At 42.1% G+C, this 19,704-nt stretch overlaps 1 protein-coding gene across 6 annotated transcripts in view; it reads right to left on the reverse strand.

Moving 5' to 3' along the window:
• mast4 (microtubule associated serine/threonine kinase family member 4) overlaps nt 1-19,704 on the reverse strand; it is a 155,253-nt gene that overhangs the window by 116,880 nt on the left and 18,669 nt on the right. The window contains exon 1 of one of the 6 annotated variants that reach the window (XM_061733945.1): nt 18,672-18,802. The exons of the other annotated variants lie outside the window; for them this stretch is intronic. Coding sequence (XP_061589929.1) covers nt 18,672-18,728 — 57 coding nt within the window. The 5' untranslated portion in view covers nt 18,729-18,802. Of the gene's footprint in view, nt 1-18,671; nt 18,803-19,704 lie in introns of those variants that run through there. 6 annotated transcript variants of the gene reach the window in all.

The raw sequence follows: 19,704 nt of genomic DNA on the forward strand, positions 1-19,704 counted from the left end.
TAGCAGCCTGCTGCTCTCTCAGGAGAACAACTTGCAATAAGCTTGGTGAACATAAAGCCCAGCGGTGAGGAAGAGGCCCTCCCGGAAAAAACAAAGATACACATGGCTGAGAGCAGTCTGTGGTAGGAAATGCCCTCTGCTTCTCTGTGGGATGTTTCATGATCCCGAAACCGAAGATGACAACAACAGACGCTTTGTAATGAGAGTCCAAGTGTAAGCTGCACAAAATACATGATACAATTATTTATGCTAAATTCAACGTCCTTGTCTACAACATATCTGTATATCATGTTTGAATACAGCTGTGCGATTCTGCAGCACAATCTGAACCAGTAAGAAGCCATGAATCACCTCTCAGTCAGGCCCCAACAAACTTAAATTAAAGTGTTAGTTATCAACGCAGGGAGCAGCATTGAAGGTCTTCATTAACTTGCACAACTTAAAAAGCAACATAAATGTTCTTTTAAGTCTGTTTTCTTTCATTTTAAAAAGGTTCAATATTCAAGGAACACTGACATGAACTGGAGAAGGTGAGGATCAAATCAGTAACTTTGATTTCCATCGAACTTCTTAGAAACTTTTGGCGCTTTTCCTACTCAGCGCGCCTCTACTCGCCACGCCCCCGTCTTGATCTTTTCCACTAGGGGCCGAGGCGGGTGGAGGCGTGCCGAGTAGATACTTTTTCTGTATCTATTCTGCCGAGGTTCTAAACGTGCCGAGTCGGCCCTGGATCTGACGTCATCACACTACAGGCCACCGATTGGTCAGGGGGCAGGGCCGTCAGACGTTTGAACCAGGAAGCGGGGAGTCAGCGAGAGAGCAGCCCGCAGCTTCCTCATTTTATTCAACAGGCAATGGCAGTGCAAAAGTCTGTTTTGTGATCCAACTCTGAGGTGCAGATGTTCATAAACCTGGAGGCTGAGGAGAGAATTAAAAAGGGATCTAGATGGGCGAAAAGGGATGACCAGATCTACCAGAAGCTCTGTCACTTCATAGCTGCTCGCGGCTCCCAGCTGATTTCTCTGCAGCGCCGACACAAACAACATTTTTTAAAAAGCGTTGCCGCTTGCAGCTTCTTTCGCTCTAATTTTTTAACTTGATATCAAACACAAGTCACAGACCAAACAACACATCTCATCTCCTCCAGGTTCTACATCTTTATTGTTGTCTTCTCCATTTAGATCACACAATCAAATACGTCACAGCAGCTTCGCTCCAATCCCGCCCACTTCTCATCTGGGTGTTTAAAAACAAACGAGGACGAGGCGAGTGGAGGCGTGCCAAGTCGAGGCGCGCTGAGTAGGTACTAGTGGAAAAGCGCCATTTTCTGGACAAAAGCAAAATTGAACCAAACTCTCAGTCTGCACACTTTTTATACATTATTAAATCAATTTTAATACAGTGCAAGTGAAACAAAATTATTTAAAAAAAAATAAAAAAAATCCATCCTGAATGGACACATCTAAAAAACAGAAAAAAACACTTATTTTAAAATTCTATTGTTTTCACTTGCTACATCTAACTGCATGCTCCTTTGTTTCCATGGCAATGGCAGATTCCAAGAAGATGGCACTGGTTACCAGCTCGTTAACAGGAAGCTTTGTTTGTTTGTTTCTGAGAGTTCCGTTTAGAGGTCGACCTTTATTTTATTGTGTGTATTTTTTGTAAAGAATCAGGGCAGCTGGCCGCTCGTTTATGATACAGATTTCTTGTTTTGGCCGACATGCTGGCCTCACTTGTTCTTTTCCTATCTGCATAATAAGACTAACTAACTAACTAACAAATCAAACATTATATTCATCTTAAATTTTTCTACAATAAAAATAAAGTGTCTCAATCTAATCAACGCCTTGCTTTGCACGTTTTAAACAAACCGATAAACATAGACACATGGATAAACTGAGTTATCTATGTGAAAAGAAACTTAAACCTTTTGTGCACCAGTAGTATTTAGAGATGCTCTTCCTGGATTATTTCCTCACTTATTCTGTCTGTTTTGATTCGATTTCAAAACAGACAGTCAATATTCAGTCAATATTTAGTTTCTAGAGTTGAAACCCTTATTTTTGCAGCTCCTGAGTTATCATATAAACAGTATAGTAGAGTATTGCAGCTGGAAACAACTGTTAAGTGGTTAAAATCTGCTGTTGACAGATCAGTCACTGTGAGCACTCAGTGTGCAAGTAGGTGGAGGACATTGCTGCTGCATGATGGGACGTTGCTTCATTCTGCAGTAAAACATGGCCTCAGTTTCCCCGTCGCTGATGGACCTGTTGTGTTAGTGGAGCTGGAGGAGGGAGCTTCAGTGGGAGGAAGATCCTGTCCTGCCTTCAGCTAGTGGAGACTCCTCCAGGTTTCTAAACACGGCAGCAGGGTTCGCAGGGTAGCTGCTTCCCAAAAGTCAAGTGTCAATGTTCGAAATGCAGCATGTCCAGCTCAAAGATCAAACTCACAGTTGAGTTGTAGAAAGTGAAGTTAGTTTATGTTGCGCTTCTTTGTTATAGTTGCAGTCGTTTCTCTTACAACATTGCTGTCTGCAGAGTCTCAGTCTTCTGCTTGTGGAATGAGGCAGCTGGTTTGTAGCAGCATTTTTAAACAGCACGCTGCATTCACATGTTTTTACGATGCGTTTACCACTTGTAGTTGGAATTCTGAGGAAACGGTCTTTGTAGGTTTAAAGCTGAGCTTTAACCTGTTTGTTTGGTGTGATGCATGTTTATATCAAATCATGCTCGGTGTGATTAAAAATCTCTTGAATGGTATCTTATCTGACTCCAGTACTGTTGCTGCTTCCAATGAAGAGTTTTCACACCTAACGGTCCAGTAGACTTGGTACAATTGGGGACTCAGCTCGACTGGCATTGCAACATTCAGCGGGGCCGAGTTTGCTTTCACAATGTCCACTGTGAAATGAACCGAACCTCTGATTGACGTGTTCCCCTCCTTGCCTGTGGTGGCACTGCACCAAGAGGTACAGGGGAGACGACAAGAGAAACAACGTGGAGGAAACCTCGCTCACCTGTTGGTTTATGCATCGCTAGTTCCCCGCTAGTTAGTTTGCAAATGTCATTGTTCTTGTGTTACTCAACAATTATGATATGTTTTCATCTAGCCATACTTCTATCAGAGCTTTTACCTCGTCATCACTCCACATCTGACCGCGAGGCATTTCACCCAGGAATCGTGCTGCAAGTGTTTGGGTTGCATTTACCCAAATTACCCTGCTTTGTAGTCCACTTCTTGCACTTGGTCCGCTTGAAGCAGCCAGAGAGCTACGTTTTTAGCGGATGAGAGTCCGCTTCTTTGACCCGAATCAGAGCCCCCCCCAAACAAACTTTCTGAGTAAACAAATTCTCGTCCGCTTAAAGCGGACCCAACAGGGCTGGTTTAAATGCACCCTGAGATTATGAAAACGTGAAGTCACTTTTACGCTGAAAGAGTCATGATGGGAAAAGCCCCAGAATGAAATTCATTTTGAACAGCAAGACCTTTTCTTTTTATGTTAAACTGAAACCAGTAGAGGAAAATGATAAACACCACATATCCACCTCATAATATTTAGTCAGAGAAGGGCTGCCGTAGATCTGTAAGATTTTCAGCTTCTATAATGACACAAATAGTATTTGAACTGTGAAATATAATTTTGCCACAGGTGCAACTGCGGAGCAATCTACTTACTTTCTAAGATGGAAGAAGCTTGTGGCTAATCCAATTCCTGCCATCTCTGATTTCCTGTCCCAGTGGTCTTCCAAAGGGTAATACAGGAGATTTATACGTTTCTTAAACCCGGGATTTGGTTGGCATGTAAAGTCATTACTGAAAACCCATCTTTTCTCAGAAATTCAGGCTTACACCAATAAAGAAAATGATTCACAAACATCAGGCTGCGCCATCAAAACAAAGACAAGCATCTAACTTTAATAAAACCATTACATCAGTTGCAGAGAGATCACAGTCTTCTCAATCCGCAATGTGGGCCAATCAAACTAAATCGGCAGTGAAAACAGGAAGTGGGTGCAGCTTATTGAAAACAGCAGTTTGTTTCCATGCATATTGAGAGAGGGAGTCAGCAGATATCTATTGATGCAAGAAATTCGGTACAGACTGGACTTTTCAGATGACGACTAAAACACCTGGACACAACTGCACCAGCTGGCCACAAGGTCAGATATAGTGAAACAAGGACAGGTGGTTATGTCATCTTAAAACAAACACATTATCACCAAACATGGTAAGCAGCTTAAACGATCCTGCATCATTCAGTCTATTTTTTAGACCTGGAAATCCCAGAAGAGGTCATGATAAATGACACCTGAACACCTCTGATCATGATGAAATGTGGTGCATGAGTTGTTTGCTTCTCATCTTTTTTCTTGCAAGGTTATTTTGATCAAAACGGTTTTGCATAACAGTACCATAAAGCTACAGAGAGGGGATGTAATGTTTCTCTTCTGAGGGCGTATTAGTTCCACAGGCCGATCAGTTCAGATTAACTATCAGTAGATGATTTAACTCAGAGAAGTAAGAAGATAAACTGAATAAAGTTTCATTTATCAGCGTTCAGGGTAAAAGTCTGGAGTCGTTTCAGCCACTCCTTTTAGATCTGTGATCTCAAACATAAAGGGGACCTATTATGACATCTAATACCTATTTTAAACAGGCCTTGAATGTCTTAAAAACAAGCTTTTGATTGTTTTTGCTAAATAAATTAGAAATTCGGCCTCTCTAAACCATGTCTTTATCTTCCCAGTCTCTAACCTCATTATATATGTGGGATTCTGAGTGGGTGGGGAGGCTATGATAATGAGGCTCTGTGCTGATTGGCTGCCTGAATGACATGATACATCGCTACGAAAAAATGGCGGAAGCTCCAGCCGGCGGAGTTAGTTGTGGACGTGGTTTCATGCATCGGAGGCCAACCTATGTAAATCGCTCCTGTCGTGACGTAACGACAGGAGCAGAATCTGAACGGCTCGTAGAATCAAATCAATCAAATCAAACTTTATTTTTAAAGCACCTTTCATACAAAAAAAAATGTAACACAAAGTGCTTTTCATAAAACATAAACATAAAATGTATTAGTGCCCCCCCCCCTCCCCCTCCCCGCACACACACAGATAGACACACGCAGACACATGGTGCAGACATGGCTAGGCACAGAGGATCCAGGTGAGGAAACGGTAACAGGGAGCCGTCCACGCCAGGAGGTCTCATAGCCCGCAGCTAGAAGGGGGGGGGGGGCCCACAGAGACCATCCCGGCCCGGACGGATAGAGAAGTCCACACCACAGCGGTGAAGCCGTGGTGCAGAACTCCAGCACCATCCAGGCCAGAACCATCCCCAGGACGACCCCCTGCAGGCCAGAGTCACTCCCAGCATGGAGGCTCTCCATGAGGAAACACTGGAGATAAAAGCTACAAGAAAACAGGATAAAATACACTAATAGAGTTTAAAAAGTATAACATAACGTAAAATCCTAAAAGTATGTCTAAAAAGCAAGACATTAAAAACTAAAGGACTAAGACAGTAAAATGTATAAAATAGACCATAAATAACGACTAAAATATTTAGATAAAACATTAAGATAAAACAATGAGAATAAATTATGATAATAAAAAAGGATAAACTAACTATAAAACAGAGTAGTAAGATCCAATAAAAATAAGGGTGAGCATAAAAAATGTAAAAGAGTTAAATGAGTCAGTTAAAAGCCTGATTAAAGAGATGAGTCTTGAGCCTCTTTTTAAAAACATCAACAGTCTCTGCGGCCCTGAGGTTCTCCGGGAGGCTGTTCCACAATCGGGGACCATAAAAACTGAATGCCGCCTCCCCGTGTGTCCTAGTTCTAACTTTTGGTATGGTTAAAAGGCCAGCACCGGAGGACCTCAGGGTCCGTGAGGGTTGATAGGGTAAAAGTAGTGCAGACAAATAAGAAGGCCCAAGACCATTAAGACACTTAAAAACTAGTAAAAGAACCTTAAAATCAACCCTGAAGCGCACAGGGAGCCAATGCAGCGATTTTAAAACAGGTGTAATGTGCTCCCGCCCTCTGGTCCTCGTCAGCACGCGTGCGGCTGAGTTCTGTAGTAATTGTAGATTGTACATGTTCTTTTTGGGAAGACCAGAGAGCAGGGCGTTACAATAATCTAAACGACAAGAGATAAAAGCATGCATTAGCACCTCCGTGCTGGCCTGAGAGAGAAACGGGCGGACTCTGGCTATGTTCTTAAGATGGTAAAAACCGATCTTTGTTATGTTTTTAATATGTGGAATAAAAGTGAGCTCAGAGTCAAAAATCACGCCCAGATTTTTAACTGATTTTGAGGGTTTAAAATCCTGTAACTTTGGTAAAAGTTTCTCTCTCTGGCCTTCAGGACCGATGAGTAAAATCTCTGTTTTGCCCTGGTTGAGCTGTAGGAAGTTTGCTGCCATCCATGACTTGATGTCTAAAATACAGTTAAAAAGGGCATCAATTGGCCCTGTGTCATCAGGAGACACGGCGATGTACAGTTGCGTATCGTCAGCATAGCTGTGGAAGCTGATGCCGTGTCTCCTGATGACGTCCCCAAGGGGCAGCATGTACAGATTAAAAAGAGTTGGACCTAAAATTGACCCTTGGGGAACCCCACACCTTATCTTATAGATTCCTGAGGAACATGTATCCATACTTACGAAGAAACTACGATCAGTGAGGTAGGACGTGAACCATTTAAGAACAGTACCAGAGAGGCCGACCAGGTGCTTCAGTCTGTTTAATAAAATGTGATGGTCTACTGTATCGAAGGCGGCGGTTAGATCCAGCAGAACCAAGACTGTGAGTTTTTGGTTATCTAAATTGCACCTGATGTCATTTAAAATCTTTAAAAGTGCTGTCTCTGTACTGTGGTTCATCCTAAAACCGGACTGATGAGCCTCTAAAATGTGTGTTGAGTTTAAAAATTCATTCACTTGATTAAAAACAAGTTTTTCTAAAATTTTACTTAAAAACGGTAAGTTGGATACAGGCCGGTAGTTATTTAAAACATTGGGGTCCAACCCACTCTTCTTCAGAAGGGGCTTCACCACCGCCGTTTTAAAGGCGGTGGGGAAGACACCCGTCTGAAGAGAGCAGTTGACCAAATATAAAAGCTGTTCCTCAAAGAATCCATAGAGTGTTTTAAAAAACGGTGTGGGAATGGGGTCTAAAAGGCAGGTTGTGGGCTTTACCTTGGAGAAAACTCTACAAAGTGTCCCCGCATCAACCAAGGCAAAACTCTCCAGTGTTTCCTCAGGTAAAAGCACTGATCCAGGTGTGTTAAGAGTTAAAATCTGTTGAGATAAAAGACTGGATCTAATGTCATCAATTTTACCCCTGAAGTGGTCTGCAAAATCCTCACAGTAATGGTCTGTTGCTGTTTTATGGGATCTGTCAGGGTTTCCATTTGTTAAAAAATCTATTGTGGAGAATAAGAATTTGGAATTGTTTTTGTTATTTAAAATTAAGTTTTTGAAATGTGAAGTTCTTGCTTTTTTAATAGTATTATTGTAGTTTTTAAGGAGTTGGCATAAAATTTCATAGTGTATGGTTAATTTTGATTTCCTCCATCTCCTTTCAGCACTCCTGCAGTTTCTTTTTAGTTTCTTTATTTCCTCAGTTCTCCATGGGGGTGTAGGTTTTCTGCTAATTCTTTTGGTTAAAATCGGAGCCACTGAGTCCAGCGTTGTTTTGAGTATTTTGTTAAAATTGTCAACGATAAAATCACAGGGTGCTGGTAAAATCTCTGCAGGAGTGTTCTGTAAAATCTGGATAAAATTTGCAGCCACTTCAGGAGTTAGGTTACGTTTCCTCACCGTTCTCACCGGGGCCTCCCGCTGGTTAAAACTGGTGATGTTAAAAAACACGCAGAAATGGTCAGACACAGCCAGGTCCACAACAGAGCACGCACCCAGGGACAGGCCGTAGGTTATGACCAGGTCCAGGGTGCGCCCTCTGCTGTGGGTCGGCTGTGTGACATGTTGCTTAAAATCTAGACAGTTTAAAAGGTTTAAAAATTCTCTAGATACTGGGTCTGAGATGTTGTCTAAGTGCAGATTAAAATCACCAGTTATTAAGATCCTGTTGTAGGAGGTGTGAATAATTGATAAAAGTTCAGAGAATTGGCTGATAAAACAGGTGGAATACTGGGGGGGTCTGTAGACTGTTATGCAAAGAATTGGGGGGTTGCTAAAAACAAAAGCATGATATTCAAATGATGTGTAGCTGTTAAAAGGAACTGCATTGGATGACATAGTGATTTTTGTTATTGATGCAGTTCCGCCCCCTCTCCTGTCCCCCCTGGTAGAAAATAGAAAGTTAAAATCTGGTGGGGAGGCCTCAGTGAGAACAACAGGTGCATCTGTGCCAAGCCATGTCTCTGTAAGGAGAATACAGTCCAATTTCCTGTCTAAAATCAAGTCATTTATAATAAAAGATTTGTTTAAAAGAGAGCGCACGTTCAGCACAGCCATCTTGATGTCTGTGCCGAACGCGCGCTCATCATGACGTTTTAATGGAACATTAAAAACATAGCTGGATCTAAAAACATTGCTGTGCTTTGTTTTTCTGTGTGAAATTATGGTTTTGATAATGTGGGTGTCCAGAGATTCTGGTGACAGGGGTGGTGGTGGTGCTGTACAGGTGTGTGTGGTGTTGGTGTATGTGGCGGGTGGGGGTGAGTGAGATGTGCTCCTATGTGTCTGTGTGTTAGCGGTGAGTCATGAGGTGGTGGTGCAGGACTGGACTGTCAGGTCAATGTTTACTGATAAAATCCGTGACCCCACCTGGTTTGGGTGGAGGCCGTCATGTTTAAAAAAGGTGGGGTCTGTTTAAAAAAGCCATAAAATTGTCCACATATGGGATACCTTGGTCCAGGCAGTATCCCTTCAGCCACCGGTGCAGCTGGCGGAGGCGACTGGTGGTGACGTCCCCGTAGCGCGGCGGGGGAAGCGGCCCGGAAATGACCAGCCGCTTCCCCGTGTCCAGCAGGCGATCCACCATGGCCCTGAATTCCTGCTTCAGGACCTCCGACTGCCGATTTCTCAGGTCGTTGATTCCGGCCTCCAGGACCAGCGTGGAGGCCGAGCTGTGCTGATCACACAGGCGCAGGGCGGCGGACTCCACATCCTTGACTCGGGCTCCGGGGTGGCAGAAGGTCCGGCCGCCCTGCACCCTCACATGGCGGACCATCGAGGTCCCGACGACCAGGACAGCTGGGGTGCGTTGCTCCGCGGTCCCGGGGACCGGCACGGGTGGGGTGCGCTGCTCCGTGGTCCCGGGGACCAGCACAGGTGGGGTGCGCTGCTCCGCAGTCCGCCTGGAGCTGCGCCTCTGGCGGGAGGGGACCCGGGGTTGGTGATGCCGGCCTGCAGTTGCTCCTGGCCGAGACGGAGAGGCCGAGCCAGGCTGGGCCCGCAGATCCCGGTTCCTGGGCTGGCGAGAGCCACGATCAGCTGGATGGACCGGTCCCGGCGGAGAGCCGGGGCGCGCTCCCATCGGCGGGAAATCCTGCATGCTGAGGACATCGAACCTGGTCCCCAGTGGGAGATCAGGTGGCGGGGCAGGGGGAGATGGACGCCTGGTGCCTCTGGTCACCACGGCCCAGGATTTCTCCGCCCTGAGCGGCGTCGAGCTCACCGGCGCCGGAGCCGCCGCTCCATCCTCCCTGACGGAGTACTGCCACTCCGCGGGACGGAGACAGGAGGTGGAGGGTGCCGAGGATTTCGGCTTGGCTCCCTGCTGGAGCCAGCGGAGCCCAGCGGGTGCTGCTGCTGGAGATCCGGGGGTGGGAGATCCGGTCCATGGCAGGGTGGTGTTGTCCATGGCGATGGCCGTCATGCTCCGATCACCGGTACCGGATGCTCTCAGGTGAGCAATAAACTTTGACTGCGTCGTGGCAACTGTGGAGAAATCCATAAGGATTTTGTCCTTCTCTCTTAGGTCAGCTTTCAGGCTCACAATGCTGTCCCTCAGTTTTGACAGGGCGGGTAAACAGGTCTCACACACCATCTGCATGGTGTTCCGCGTTCCCGCGTTCCGCGATCACTTCCACTTCCGTATTCGTCATCGTATTCGTAGAAGCCACGTCACACTGGATGGATCATCCGGGCGGCTGTACAGACACTGCAGAATTTGGTTGCTTTCCTCCTTCTCTGAGTTGGCAGGCTGAGGGGAGACCACTTTATATATGTTAAAGCAAGAGAAAACGTGTTTTTCATAATACGACCCTTTAAAGAGGAGCACAAGCAGGAAATAAATGTTTTTCCTGCCCAGTTGCAGATACGATTGGACATATTTGTTTAACCTGCTTAGAATTACCACTAAAGCCACAAATTGTGCAACCAGCCAATCTTAAAATTAACACACAACAAGCTTAAACGTTGAAGACTTCTGATCCTTGCAAACTTTTGCCTTCAAGGGAAATCAGGAGCAGTGAAAACCGTGGAGTGCTGCCAAAGATGACCAGAGTTCAGATACTCTTCTTCTTTTTTCCTTCTCTAATTTGCCTTAGATGGGCTGTGTTTATAAGCTCATCATGACAGTCATGAATCATGGAGGCAATCAGTAAAATAGTTTATAAAACAGGCTGATATCACACACTTTGCAGGATATTGTACATCTGAATAGTTTTAAGGAATGGATGTCGGGCTTTTAAATGCCTATTTGATAACGCAGAGGGCCCACCAGTTAGCCAGACACGGTCCGGTTTGTGTGTGCACAGCAAACAGCTTGCACCTTGGAGCTTTGGCAGCAGTCGTTGCTCTTTCACCCACCATTCCTCCCTACCTGCAGCAGAGCAGCAAACATAGCATGCCCCCACCCACCCACCACTTCCTCCAGCTCTCTGTACACCCTATGCTTCTTGCAGTGGACAGTACCAACAACCTCTTTGTTGCCAAAGCAGACGGCAAACAGTCGAAACAAAGAAAGTTCAGGACATGCAAGTGCCGTTTACTGGCTGAGAGTTGAGGTAATCTGAATGTGTGTCTACGCTGTCATGTTTTTACTTGAGGAACAAATATTTACAATAACTGCAACTTGGTCTGTAGTCTAACGTCCTCATAACGCTTTAGTCTATGACACACATGGGTTAAATACAGCCTGAGGGGTGGATGTGGCCTGTGAGCCATCTAAATCATGACTGGGACGCCCTTCATATGAAAACAAAAACAAAACATCAACTTAAAAAACTGACGTCCTGAGTCAAAACGGTCTACACGGCAGGCCGGGACTGAGACAAAAATTTGGCCGTGGACTTTTTTTGTCCAGACTGGCCCACCACAATCCGCGTGCAGATACCGTTCATTGATGTACATTAGTTTTAACTGTATAATGTGAAATGGGGCATTGTCTCCTTGTCTCTTATTTGATGTAATTTAATCTGAAGATGTCCATAAATAAGTGTTCAAAAAAAGAAAAGCAAGGGCAATAAACACTGACGGAAAAAAATAGGTAAAGCATGAACAAATTGGACAATGGGCTTGAAGAAAGTGTATTGATACTTAAAACACTAACTCCAGTGACCTGATTTGTAGTTATAAACATTGTGAAAAAATATTGGTTAATTAATCCAGATAGTATATCATTGTTCAGTCCAGTTTATTTTACATGTGGAGAAGGCAGATAAGATAAAATGATCTATAAAATAAAAAAGTAGTTCAATAATGTCTTTTTCAGATGACCATAACCTGAATGACTGAACAACTACATCACAATGTATAAATTTATCTTGGCCAACCTTTCACCTTTAATCTGCAAAATAAAATAATAAAAATATATATATAGTGCACACCTCTAATTATATACACATTTATTGCTTTATATCATTTTATCTGATATGGTACAAAGTAATTCACCCCTTGTACGGGTGTCATGGATGTGAAATATAAAAAGGCTGTAAATGTGTTTATTTCTGCTTCAAAGATGGACATTTTAATTTAATTTAGCAGGTTAGTGGAGTTGGACTCACTTTTGGAGCCCTAGTGGTGAGTCGATAAACTGCAGGATTGGTTTTTCATTCCAAAAAAGAAACTACTAACTACTCAAAGACTTTATAATTAAATTTAGAACTTCCATCTTGCTCATTTATTCCTATATAATCACTGAATAATACATATATTGTAATGTTGTCATCACACCACTTTTACAAGCACTGCTATTAGATAATTCAATGCACCCAAAACACCAACAAATGCTGCAAAGATGCAATTTAAGGGTGAAGAATTGGGAATTAAATAAAATGAATAGGTTTCACCAGACCAAATGAGCCTGACTGCGTCCTCTAAAGCTCGTCGGCCTGCCGTCGACCTTTACCAGCATTTGACCGAACATCCTGAAAGTGGAAAAGACCATTATGTTGACGCGTCAAACAAATGCAGGATAGGCGCGTCGGCCATGATGCGTACGCGTTCTGAACCGCAACGCAAGCATATTCACCCCCATAAAGGTGAGATGCTTCTTCCTCCACACAAGCTCAAACAGGCACAACCAAAAACAGTAAAACCAAAAGGACAAAAAGTAGGAGGCTGTGAACAGGAACACCATTCCCAAGGTTAAGTGATAAATACTTCACCACTCAAAGCCAAGGAAAACGCTGGTGTATTTATATACTTGTATGAGGTCTATGCCTCTGTAAACCCAGAGGCTTAGTTATGAAAAGAGCCCTTTTAATATCTTATGCTTCATTGCATTAGTGGAGAAAGCTGTTCAGCCTATATTTCTATGTTTTGTTTTTTCAACTTTTACAGAAGAGAACCCAGCAAACACGACCGTGCACCAGGATATCAATTCCATTTTGAAAACTGTTACAAAGTATTGTTTATCATTTCACTGAGAAAGATGAAAGAAACCTTATAATTCTGGGAAGAAACTGCTATTAGAGTGCTTCAGGGGTTGCTATGACACAATGAGCCCAAGTTTACAGTGAAACAGGAAGACAGAGCCCATACATCAAGAGGCATAACACCTCCTCCCCGTCAGTGGTGTCCTGTGTTTTACTCATCGCTTCCCTGCCATTGTTTCTCCATCACATCCTTCTCAGAAGAACGTGCACAGACGATAATGAGATCACATGCACACAAGTTTGGCTCTACACAAAATTAGAAGGGGTGCTCATTGCATAATATCACTTCATTGTGGCTGATGGTAAATTAACTACTGAATCATAGCACGTCTCTATTAGATTAAGAGGATGATATCACACATGAAAGAGACCCTTGCTCTAATTACCAAGTCGAGGCACTGCCATTTGAATTTCAGAAAAATATGTGAAATAAGCCGAGAGATTCATTCCCCAGCTTTGGTTCATATGAAGATTTTCCATTCTTGCAGAGGAGGGTATTATGAGGATGACTTTGATCACAACACTTAAGTCAAGTGCATTATATTAGACAATGTTTGCAGAACAAACATATCAAGTCTTTAAAAACAAACTGACTCGACTTGCTGAAAAGCAAGAGCAGGGATTATCATTTCTACCTCCAGACCACGACATCTTAGTAGCATGAGTTGGTTGAAAGCGAGGGCCTAGATGTGCCTTGCTGGACTAGCCGACATCAGAGGTACTGAAGTACTGTTCTTCGAATGACCACACAGATTTAATAAGGAATTAATGCAAGGTAACGTTTAGCGTCAAAGGTTAACTTGAGCTAAAATAAGCTAAAACAGGTAGTTTGTTACCAAAGTGGAGACTTGCCCGTTCTGCCTGTTTCTGGATTCCCCGTTAGGTGAAGCAACTCCTGTTTTGTTTTTTTTCTGTTCTCAATTTTGTTTCTAAATGTTGATGTCATCTTACACCATTTGTTCTCATGTAAAAATATGCCAGTATGTGCTTCTCTCGACTGAGCTTAACTGTTCTTTAGAAACCCACAAAAGGGAAACTCGTGCAGTAAAAGTCAAGAGTCAATCCTCCAGACTCTTACATCATCTAAATCCCACGTCTAGTTATGGTCGACGAGCTACAGACGAGTGCGGCGTGCAACAACAGTAAATCAGCAATGAAAAGCTGTTTATTTACATTTTCTCCTACAAGTACGAGACATGACTCTTGGAACAAATCAATAAAACCATGTCACGAAGCTCTCTTTTTTTTTTGAACAATATTTTTATTAAATTTCAATATAAATGTACAAAAAAGACAAAGCAAACAGCAAGTATCATATTAATTGTCCAACAAAATGTAAGCAGGTCCTGCCGTGTCCATACAGACAAAAATAAAACAAGACAGAAAACAAGACAGAAAAAATAAAATAATTAAAATTAAATGAAAAAAAACAAAAAAAGACTAAGAAAAATAAAATAAAAAATGTCACACTCAATAGTCTAACAGACAAACTTAGATTGTCACACTTGTTCTACAGACATATATATTCTATTGTTGCTTGAGAAAGTCCATTAAAGGTGTCCATATTTTTTCGAATTCTTGTGCTTTACCTCTAATCACATAAGTCAGCTTTTCCATCGTAATACACATTGTCATCTCCCTAATCCAGGACTGTGTAGATGGAACCTCAGTCTCTCTCCAGGAAAAAGCAATCCTCCTTCTGGCCTGCAGGAGGCCAAAGTTGATCAGAGTCCTGCACTTAGAGTTGAAAGATAAATTGTCCGGATATATACCTAATATGCAAAGTTTTGCTGAACAGGGTACCCGGATACCTGTGATTCTGCTCAGAATATGGACAACCGTCTTCCAGAAAGCTACTAACTTGGGGCATTCCCATACACAATGGATCAAAGTACCTTTCTCAGTCATACATTTTACACATGTATCTGGAATGCCAGGGGACCATTTATTGAGTTTTTCAGGGGTTATGTATGTCCTCATTAGCCATTTGTGCTGCAGTAGTTTCATACGAGTATTGATGGTTTGTGTTTGAGCTCTTAAACAAGCTGTCATCCACTCAGCTTCTTCTATATCCTCCTTAATGTCCAAACTCCACGCCCTCCTCCTATCATGACTAGATTCTTTGTCATGTGAGACAAGTGCTGTATACATTACAGAAATTTGGTGTTTCCCATGCATATGTTTTAACACAGCACTCTCAAGGCAGGACAGCGGTGGCTCATATGAGGCTTGATGTTGTTTTGATGAGATGAAGTGCTTCAGTTGTAAATATTTAAAAAAATGTTTCCCTGGAATTGAATATTTCAGACAGAGTTCGTTAAATGGTAGTAAAATTCCCTCATCATATAAGTCTCCAATTTTTTGCACCCCTCTGTTAGCCCAGACCTGAAATCCACCGTCTGCTCTGCCAGGAGTGAACTGCGCATTACCCCAAATCGGTGAAAATTGGGAGATGGAGGGTGTATCACCAATATGCCTGTGTGATTTAAACCATATGTCAATAGAATTTCTAAGGAAGGGGTTTGTTGTTATTCTTTTTAGGGTTTTAAAATCTGCTGAATACAAATACATGCTTAATGGCAACTTGGGTATTGACGACTGTTCAATATATACCCAGGCTGGAGGAGATTGTGCGACAAAATAAAACATAATGCTGCGTAGCTGAGCGGCCCAATAGTACCATTGTACGTTGGGCATCTGTAATCCCCCCCTATCGTACGGTAAGTACAGCAACCCCAGTCTGAGTCTTGGTTTTCTGTTATTCCAAATAAACCTACAAAATTCCCTGTTAATTTCTTTAAAAAAAGATTTTGGCAAAAATAATGGAAGTGACTGAAACAAGTACAGGAATTTCGGCAAAATAGCCATTTTAATTAAATTGATCCTCCCAATTAATGAGATTGGCATTGTTGTCCATTTTTCAAGCGAGTCTCTTACCTCTCTCATCAGCGGGTCATAATTTGCTTTGATCACTGTATTAATTTGGGGGGTAATCCTAATTCCCAGGTAGGTAAAGCCCTCACTCGCACTGGAAAAAGGTGTTCTTATGACTGGATTAATTCTTTCATCCTTATTCAAAAAGAGTATGGAAGATTTTGCGTTATTAATACTGTATCCAGAAAACTGACCAAATTTAGTAATTAAGTTTAACAACGTTTGAACACTTTCTGATAAGTCAGACAAGAAAAGGATCACGTCGTCCGCGTACAAAGATATTCTGTGCTCATGGCCTCCAATTGTTATACCTGACAGATTGGCTTCAGCTCTAATGGACATTGCTAAGGGCTCAATGGCAAGAATAAACAATAATGGGGAGAGAGGGCAGCCTTGACGGGTTGACCTCTGTAAAGTTATTGTACTTGATAAATTATTATTTGTCATAACACGTGCTGTAGGTTTGGTGTACAATAATTCTATCCATCTCAGAAAGTTTCCCCCAATTCCATATCTTGATAACACACTAAACAAATAAGGCCACTCGATTCTATCAAATGCCTGTCTGGCATCTAAAGATAGCAGCGCCGTGTCCTTGGCATTATTTTGAGAATTAATTATGTTGAGGACCCTCCTAATGTTATGAAATCCCTGGCGACCCAGTACAGACCCAGCCTGATCGCTGTGTACCAAAGAAGGAATGTATGGGTCTAGCCTTTTAGCAAGAACTTTACACAATATTTTGGTGTCAACTCCCATAAGGCTAATAGGCCTGTATGAGGAGCAGGTAGTCGGTGTTTTCCCGGGTTTTAAGATAAGGATTATTGTAGCGAGTCTTAAAGTTGGTGGAAGGATACCATTGTTAAGTGATTCCTTAAACATATTCAAAAGCGGGATCAATAACTGCTTCTGGAAGGTTTTGTAGAACTCTATTGGCAGGCCGTCTGGCCCTGGAGCTTTGCCCGAGTTGACACCTTTGATAGCCTGCAATATCTCTTCCACTGTTATGTCACTGTCCAGGTCCTCTTTAACCTCCTCTGTAAGCATTTCAAACTGGAGATGATTAAGAAAGGTGTCCCTAAGGACAGGAGAGGGAGAGCATTCCGACCTGTACAGTGATTGATAATATTCCTTAAATGTATTATTAATATCTTGAGGGTCATTCGACATCGCTCCTGTTTGTGTAATTATGCCATTAATGGCTCTTTCGGATCTTATTTTTTTAATTCTCCAAGCTAATAATTTACCAGCCTTTTCTCCCTGATCATAAAAAGCCTGGTTCAGCCACAATAAACTTTTTGCTGCTATATCAGCTGTTAATTTATTGTATTCTGTTCTTAAGATTAATAATTGTTTCTGTTTTTCTGGGTCATCTTTGTTATTTATATCAATTTCCAAGGATCTAATTTGTTTCTGTCACGAAGCTCTCTCATGTGTGAGATGCATTCATGAACTTTTGAACATGTTTATCTGCCTTTTTTTCCCCTCAGAGTCCACTGTAGGACAGTAAACCATGTTCTGGCCGACCTCGTCACCCAACATCTGTCTTCGTCAACTCTCCCCCGAATTCCAGTCCAGACCGATTCTCTCTTGTCCGGTTGTCTTGCCCCAGGAATTTGGCCATTTACTTACGAGGATAAGAGGAGTGGAAAGCCTCACAGCTCAAATCCAACCAACTATGTTACTCTAAACAAACGGGGGGGTTCGATTCTAAGTCACTCGTTGGACATTTTTTGAATGACATTTGAACTTTGAACGCTCTCACTTGGGAATTCAGTTTCCTGTGTTGATAAGATCTAACGAACGCAGCAATCTTCTCATTCTTCAGTTTAATAAAATGATCTAAACAAAGATTTATTATACTTAGAGGGGAAAAAAAGTATACAATCAATTTCTTCTTGTACCCAGGAATGCCATTTTCTCTGCAGAGAAGCTTCTAGATCTACTTTATGTATTCCTTGACATCTCCTTCAAGAACTGTTTTAAAGTCATGCATATATTGAATTTCCATCAGGATTAATAAAGTATCTATCCATCTATCTATCTCAAGATGTACATCTGAGATTTCCTCTGTGAAAAACACTCTGCAAACACAAGCAATGGAGTGTCCAAAAGAAACCTCTGCAGAGCTGTGTGACCATGAGGTTTGATCATAAATACTGATAACAGCAAATAAATTCTGCCACAAAAATGCATTTGATTCACCTCCCCAAAAAATGTAACAGGAATGTATCCAGCAAGAAGAAAAAATAACATGGCCCTGGTTAACCCAAAAAGAGAACCAACAGGCAACATGCCCAACTTAACCACAAGCTCATTGGCTCTTGCTAACCTATGATGCTAACCAAAGCTACATTGATTCTGATTCAATATCTCCTCGTTTCAAATGTTGTTTCGGTAGCAACATCTCATATAAGGACAATCACAGCTGCAATAAGAACTGCCTGAGCTCCACCCCACCTCTGACAGAGCTACCACGGCCAACTGTTGTAAATATATTTAAGTCTACTGTAAAGTTTTAAAATGGAGATAAACTCACTTTATGAGCCAGCATTGGGTGGTCATTTAATGAACTGCAATTTGTAGTAATTCTGCATTCACGAATAATGCATTCTACAATAAACATCATCTTCAATAAACAGTTCAATTGAAGTACAATTGGTTATGATAAATATGATAAATTATTACTATATTCAAAATACTTCCATCTCAAATACTCCATTGGTATAAAAGGACTATGCAGATTTTGGATTTGGTTTCTAAACACACAGGACATCTTAACAAAAATATATCTATACTGTACATAGACTGCGCCAGAAGAACCTTGCATATAAGATGTTTCAAACACAATTAGCAGTGTTAACCACCAAATTCTCTTACCTTGATTCCATTCAAAGACGACGGCTGACCCAGAGTGAAATCTCGACCAAGAGACATTTTGTTTAGGTGCCAACAAACTTAAACCCACAGATTATACTCAATGCGCTTTCATTAGCGAGAAAAAAAATAAAAAAAAATCAGACGAAGGACAAGAAAGAAGAGTCAAAAATCAGTCTGTGGACAGAGCCCATCGTAAGAATGAAAAGAGTCTTAACCAGATTGTGCTAATCCTTTTAGTCTTAAAGCCAACAGTGACACGGGATGTTCCCCTGATCACTCAGCCGGCTTAAATAAATGACTGCTTATATAGGGGCACGACTCACCGTTCAGATCGTTGCAGAGACAGTTAAACATTGTCAGACTCAAACAAATTATACACAATCAGGCACTGATGACAAGTGTAACCGCACTTTCAAATGCAGGGAACGGGTTTTCACTTTGTCATTTTGTTAATTAGTATTAATGAATATTAAATGACAGATAGTGACATTAGGTAGTGATAAACTAAAGTTAAAATTCCATCAGCTCAGGACAACCAGTCTGAACCAGGTCCAGAGAGATCTGTAACATCTATTTAAGCCTCACCTCCAGACTGATCAGTGACAAAATATCAAAAATAAACTATGAGGTACACATTTCACCCTCGGCACTGTCAAGTACTTTAATGGAATTGCATCTTTGAAATTACCTGAATAGTTGAATATTATCTATTCCCTTCCTTCCTTTCTTTGAGAAGTGTTCTTTATAAATATTTCAGTGATTTTGGGCCAAAGTTCAGACCAGAAATGACCAATGCATTTTAAATGATGCCCAGTCAGCACAAGCTGCCCATTTGGACCCTTTTGGACCAGCCCACAACCAGCCCCAGCGGTTTGTTTGTACATTAAAAAGTCAATGCAATGATGAGCACTAGCACAAGTAGCAGGAGTGACGACAGTTAGCCACCAGACACAAATCCACACCCCCTAATTACACATACATTTACTGCTTTATGTAATTTTAGCTGGTAAAGCTTCTATAGCAGGACTAATTT

The sequence above is a fragment of the Cololabis saira genome, chromosome 11 (genome assembly GCF_033807715.1).
Source record: "Cololabis saira isolate AMF1-May2022 chromosome 11, fColSai1.1, whole genome shotgun sequence".
NCBI classification, from domain to species: Eukaryota; Metazoa; Chordata; class Actinopteri; order Beloniformes; family Belonidae; genus Cololabis; species Cololabis saira.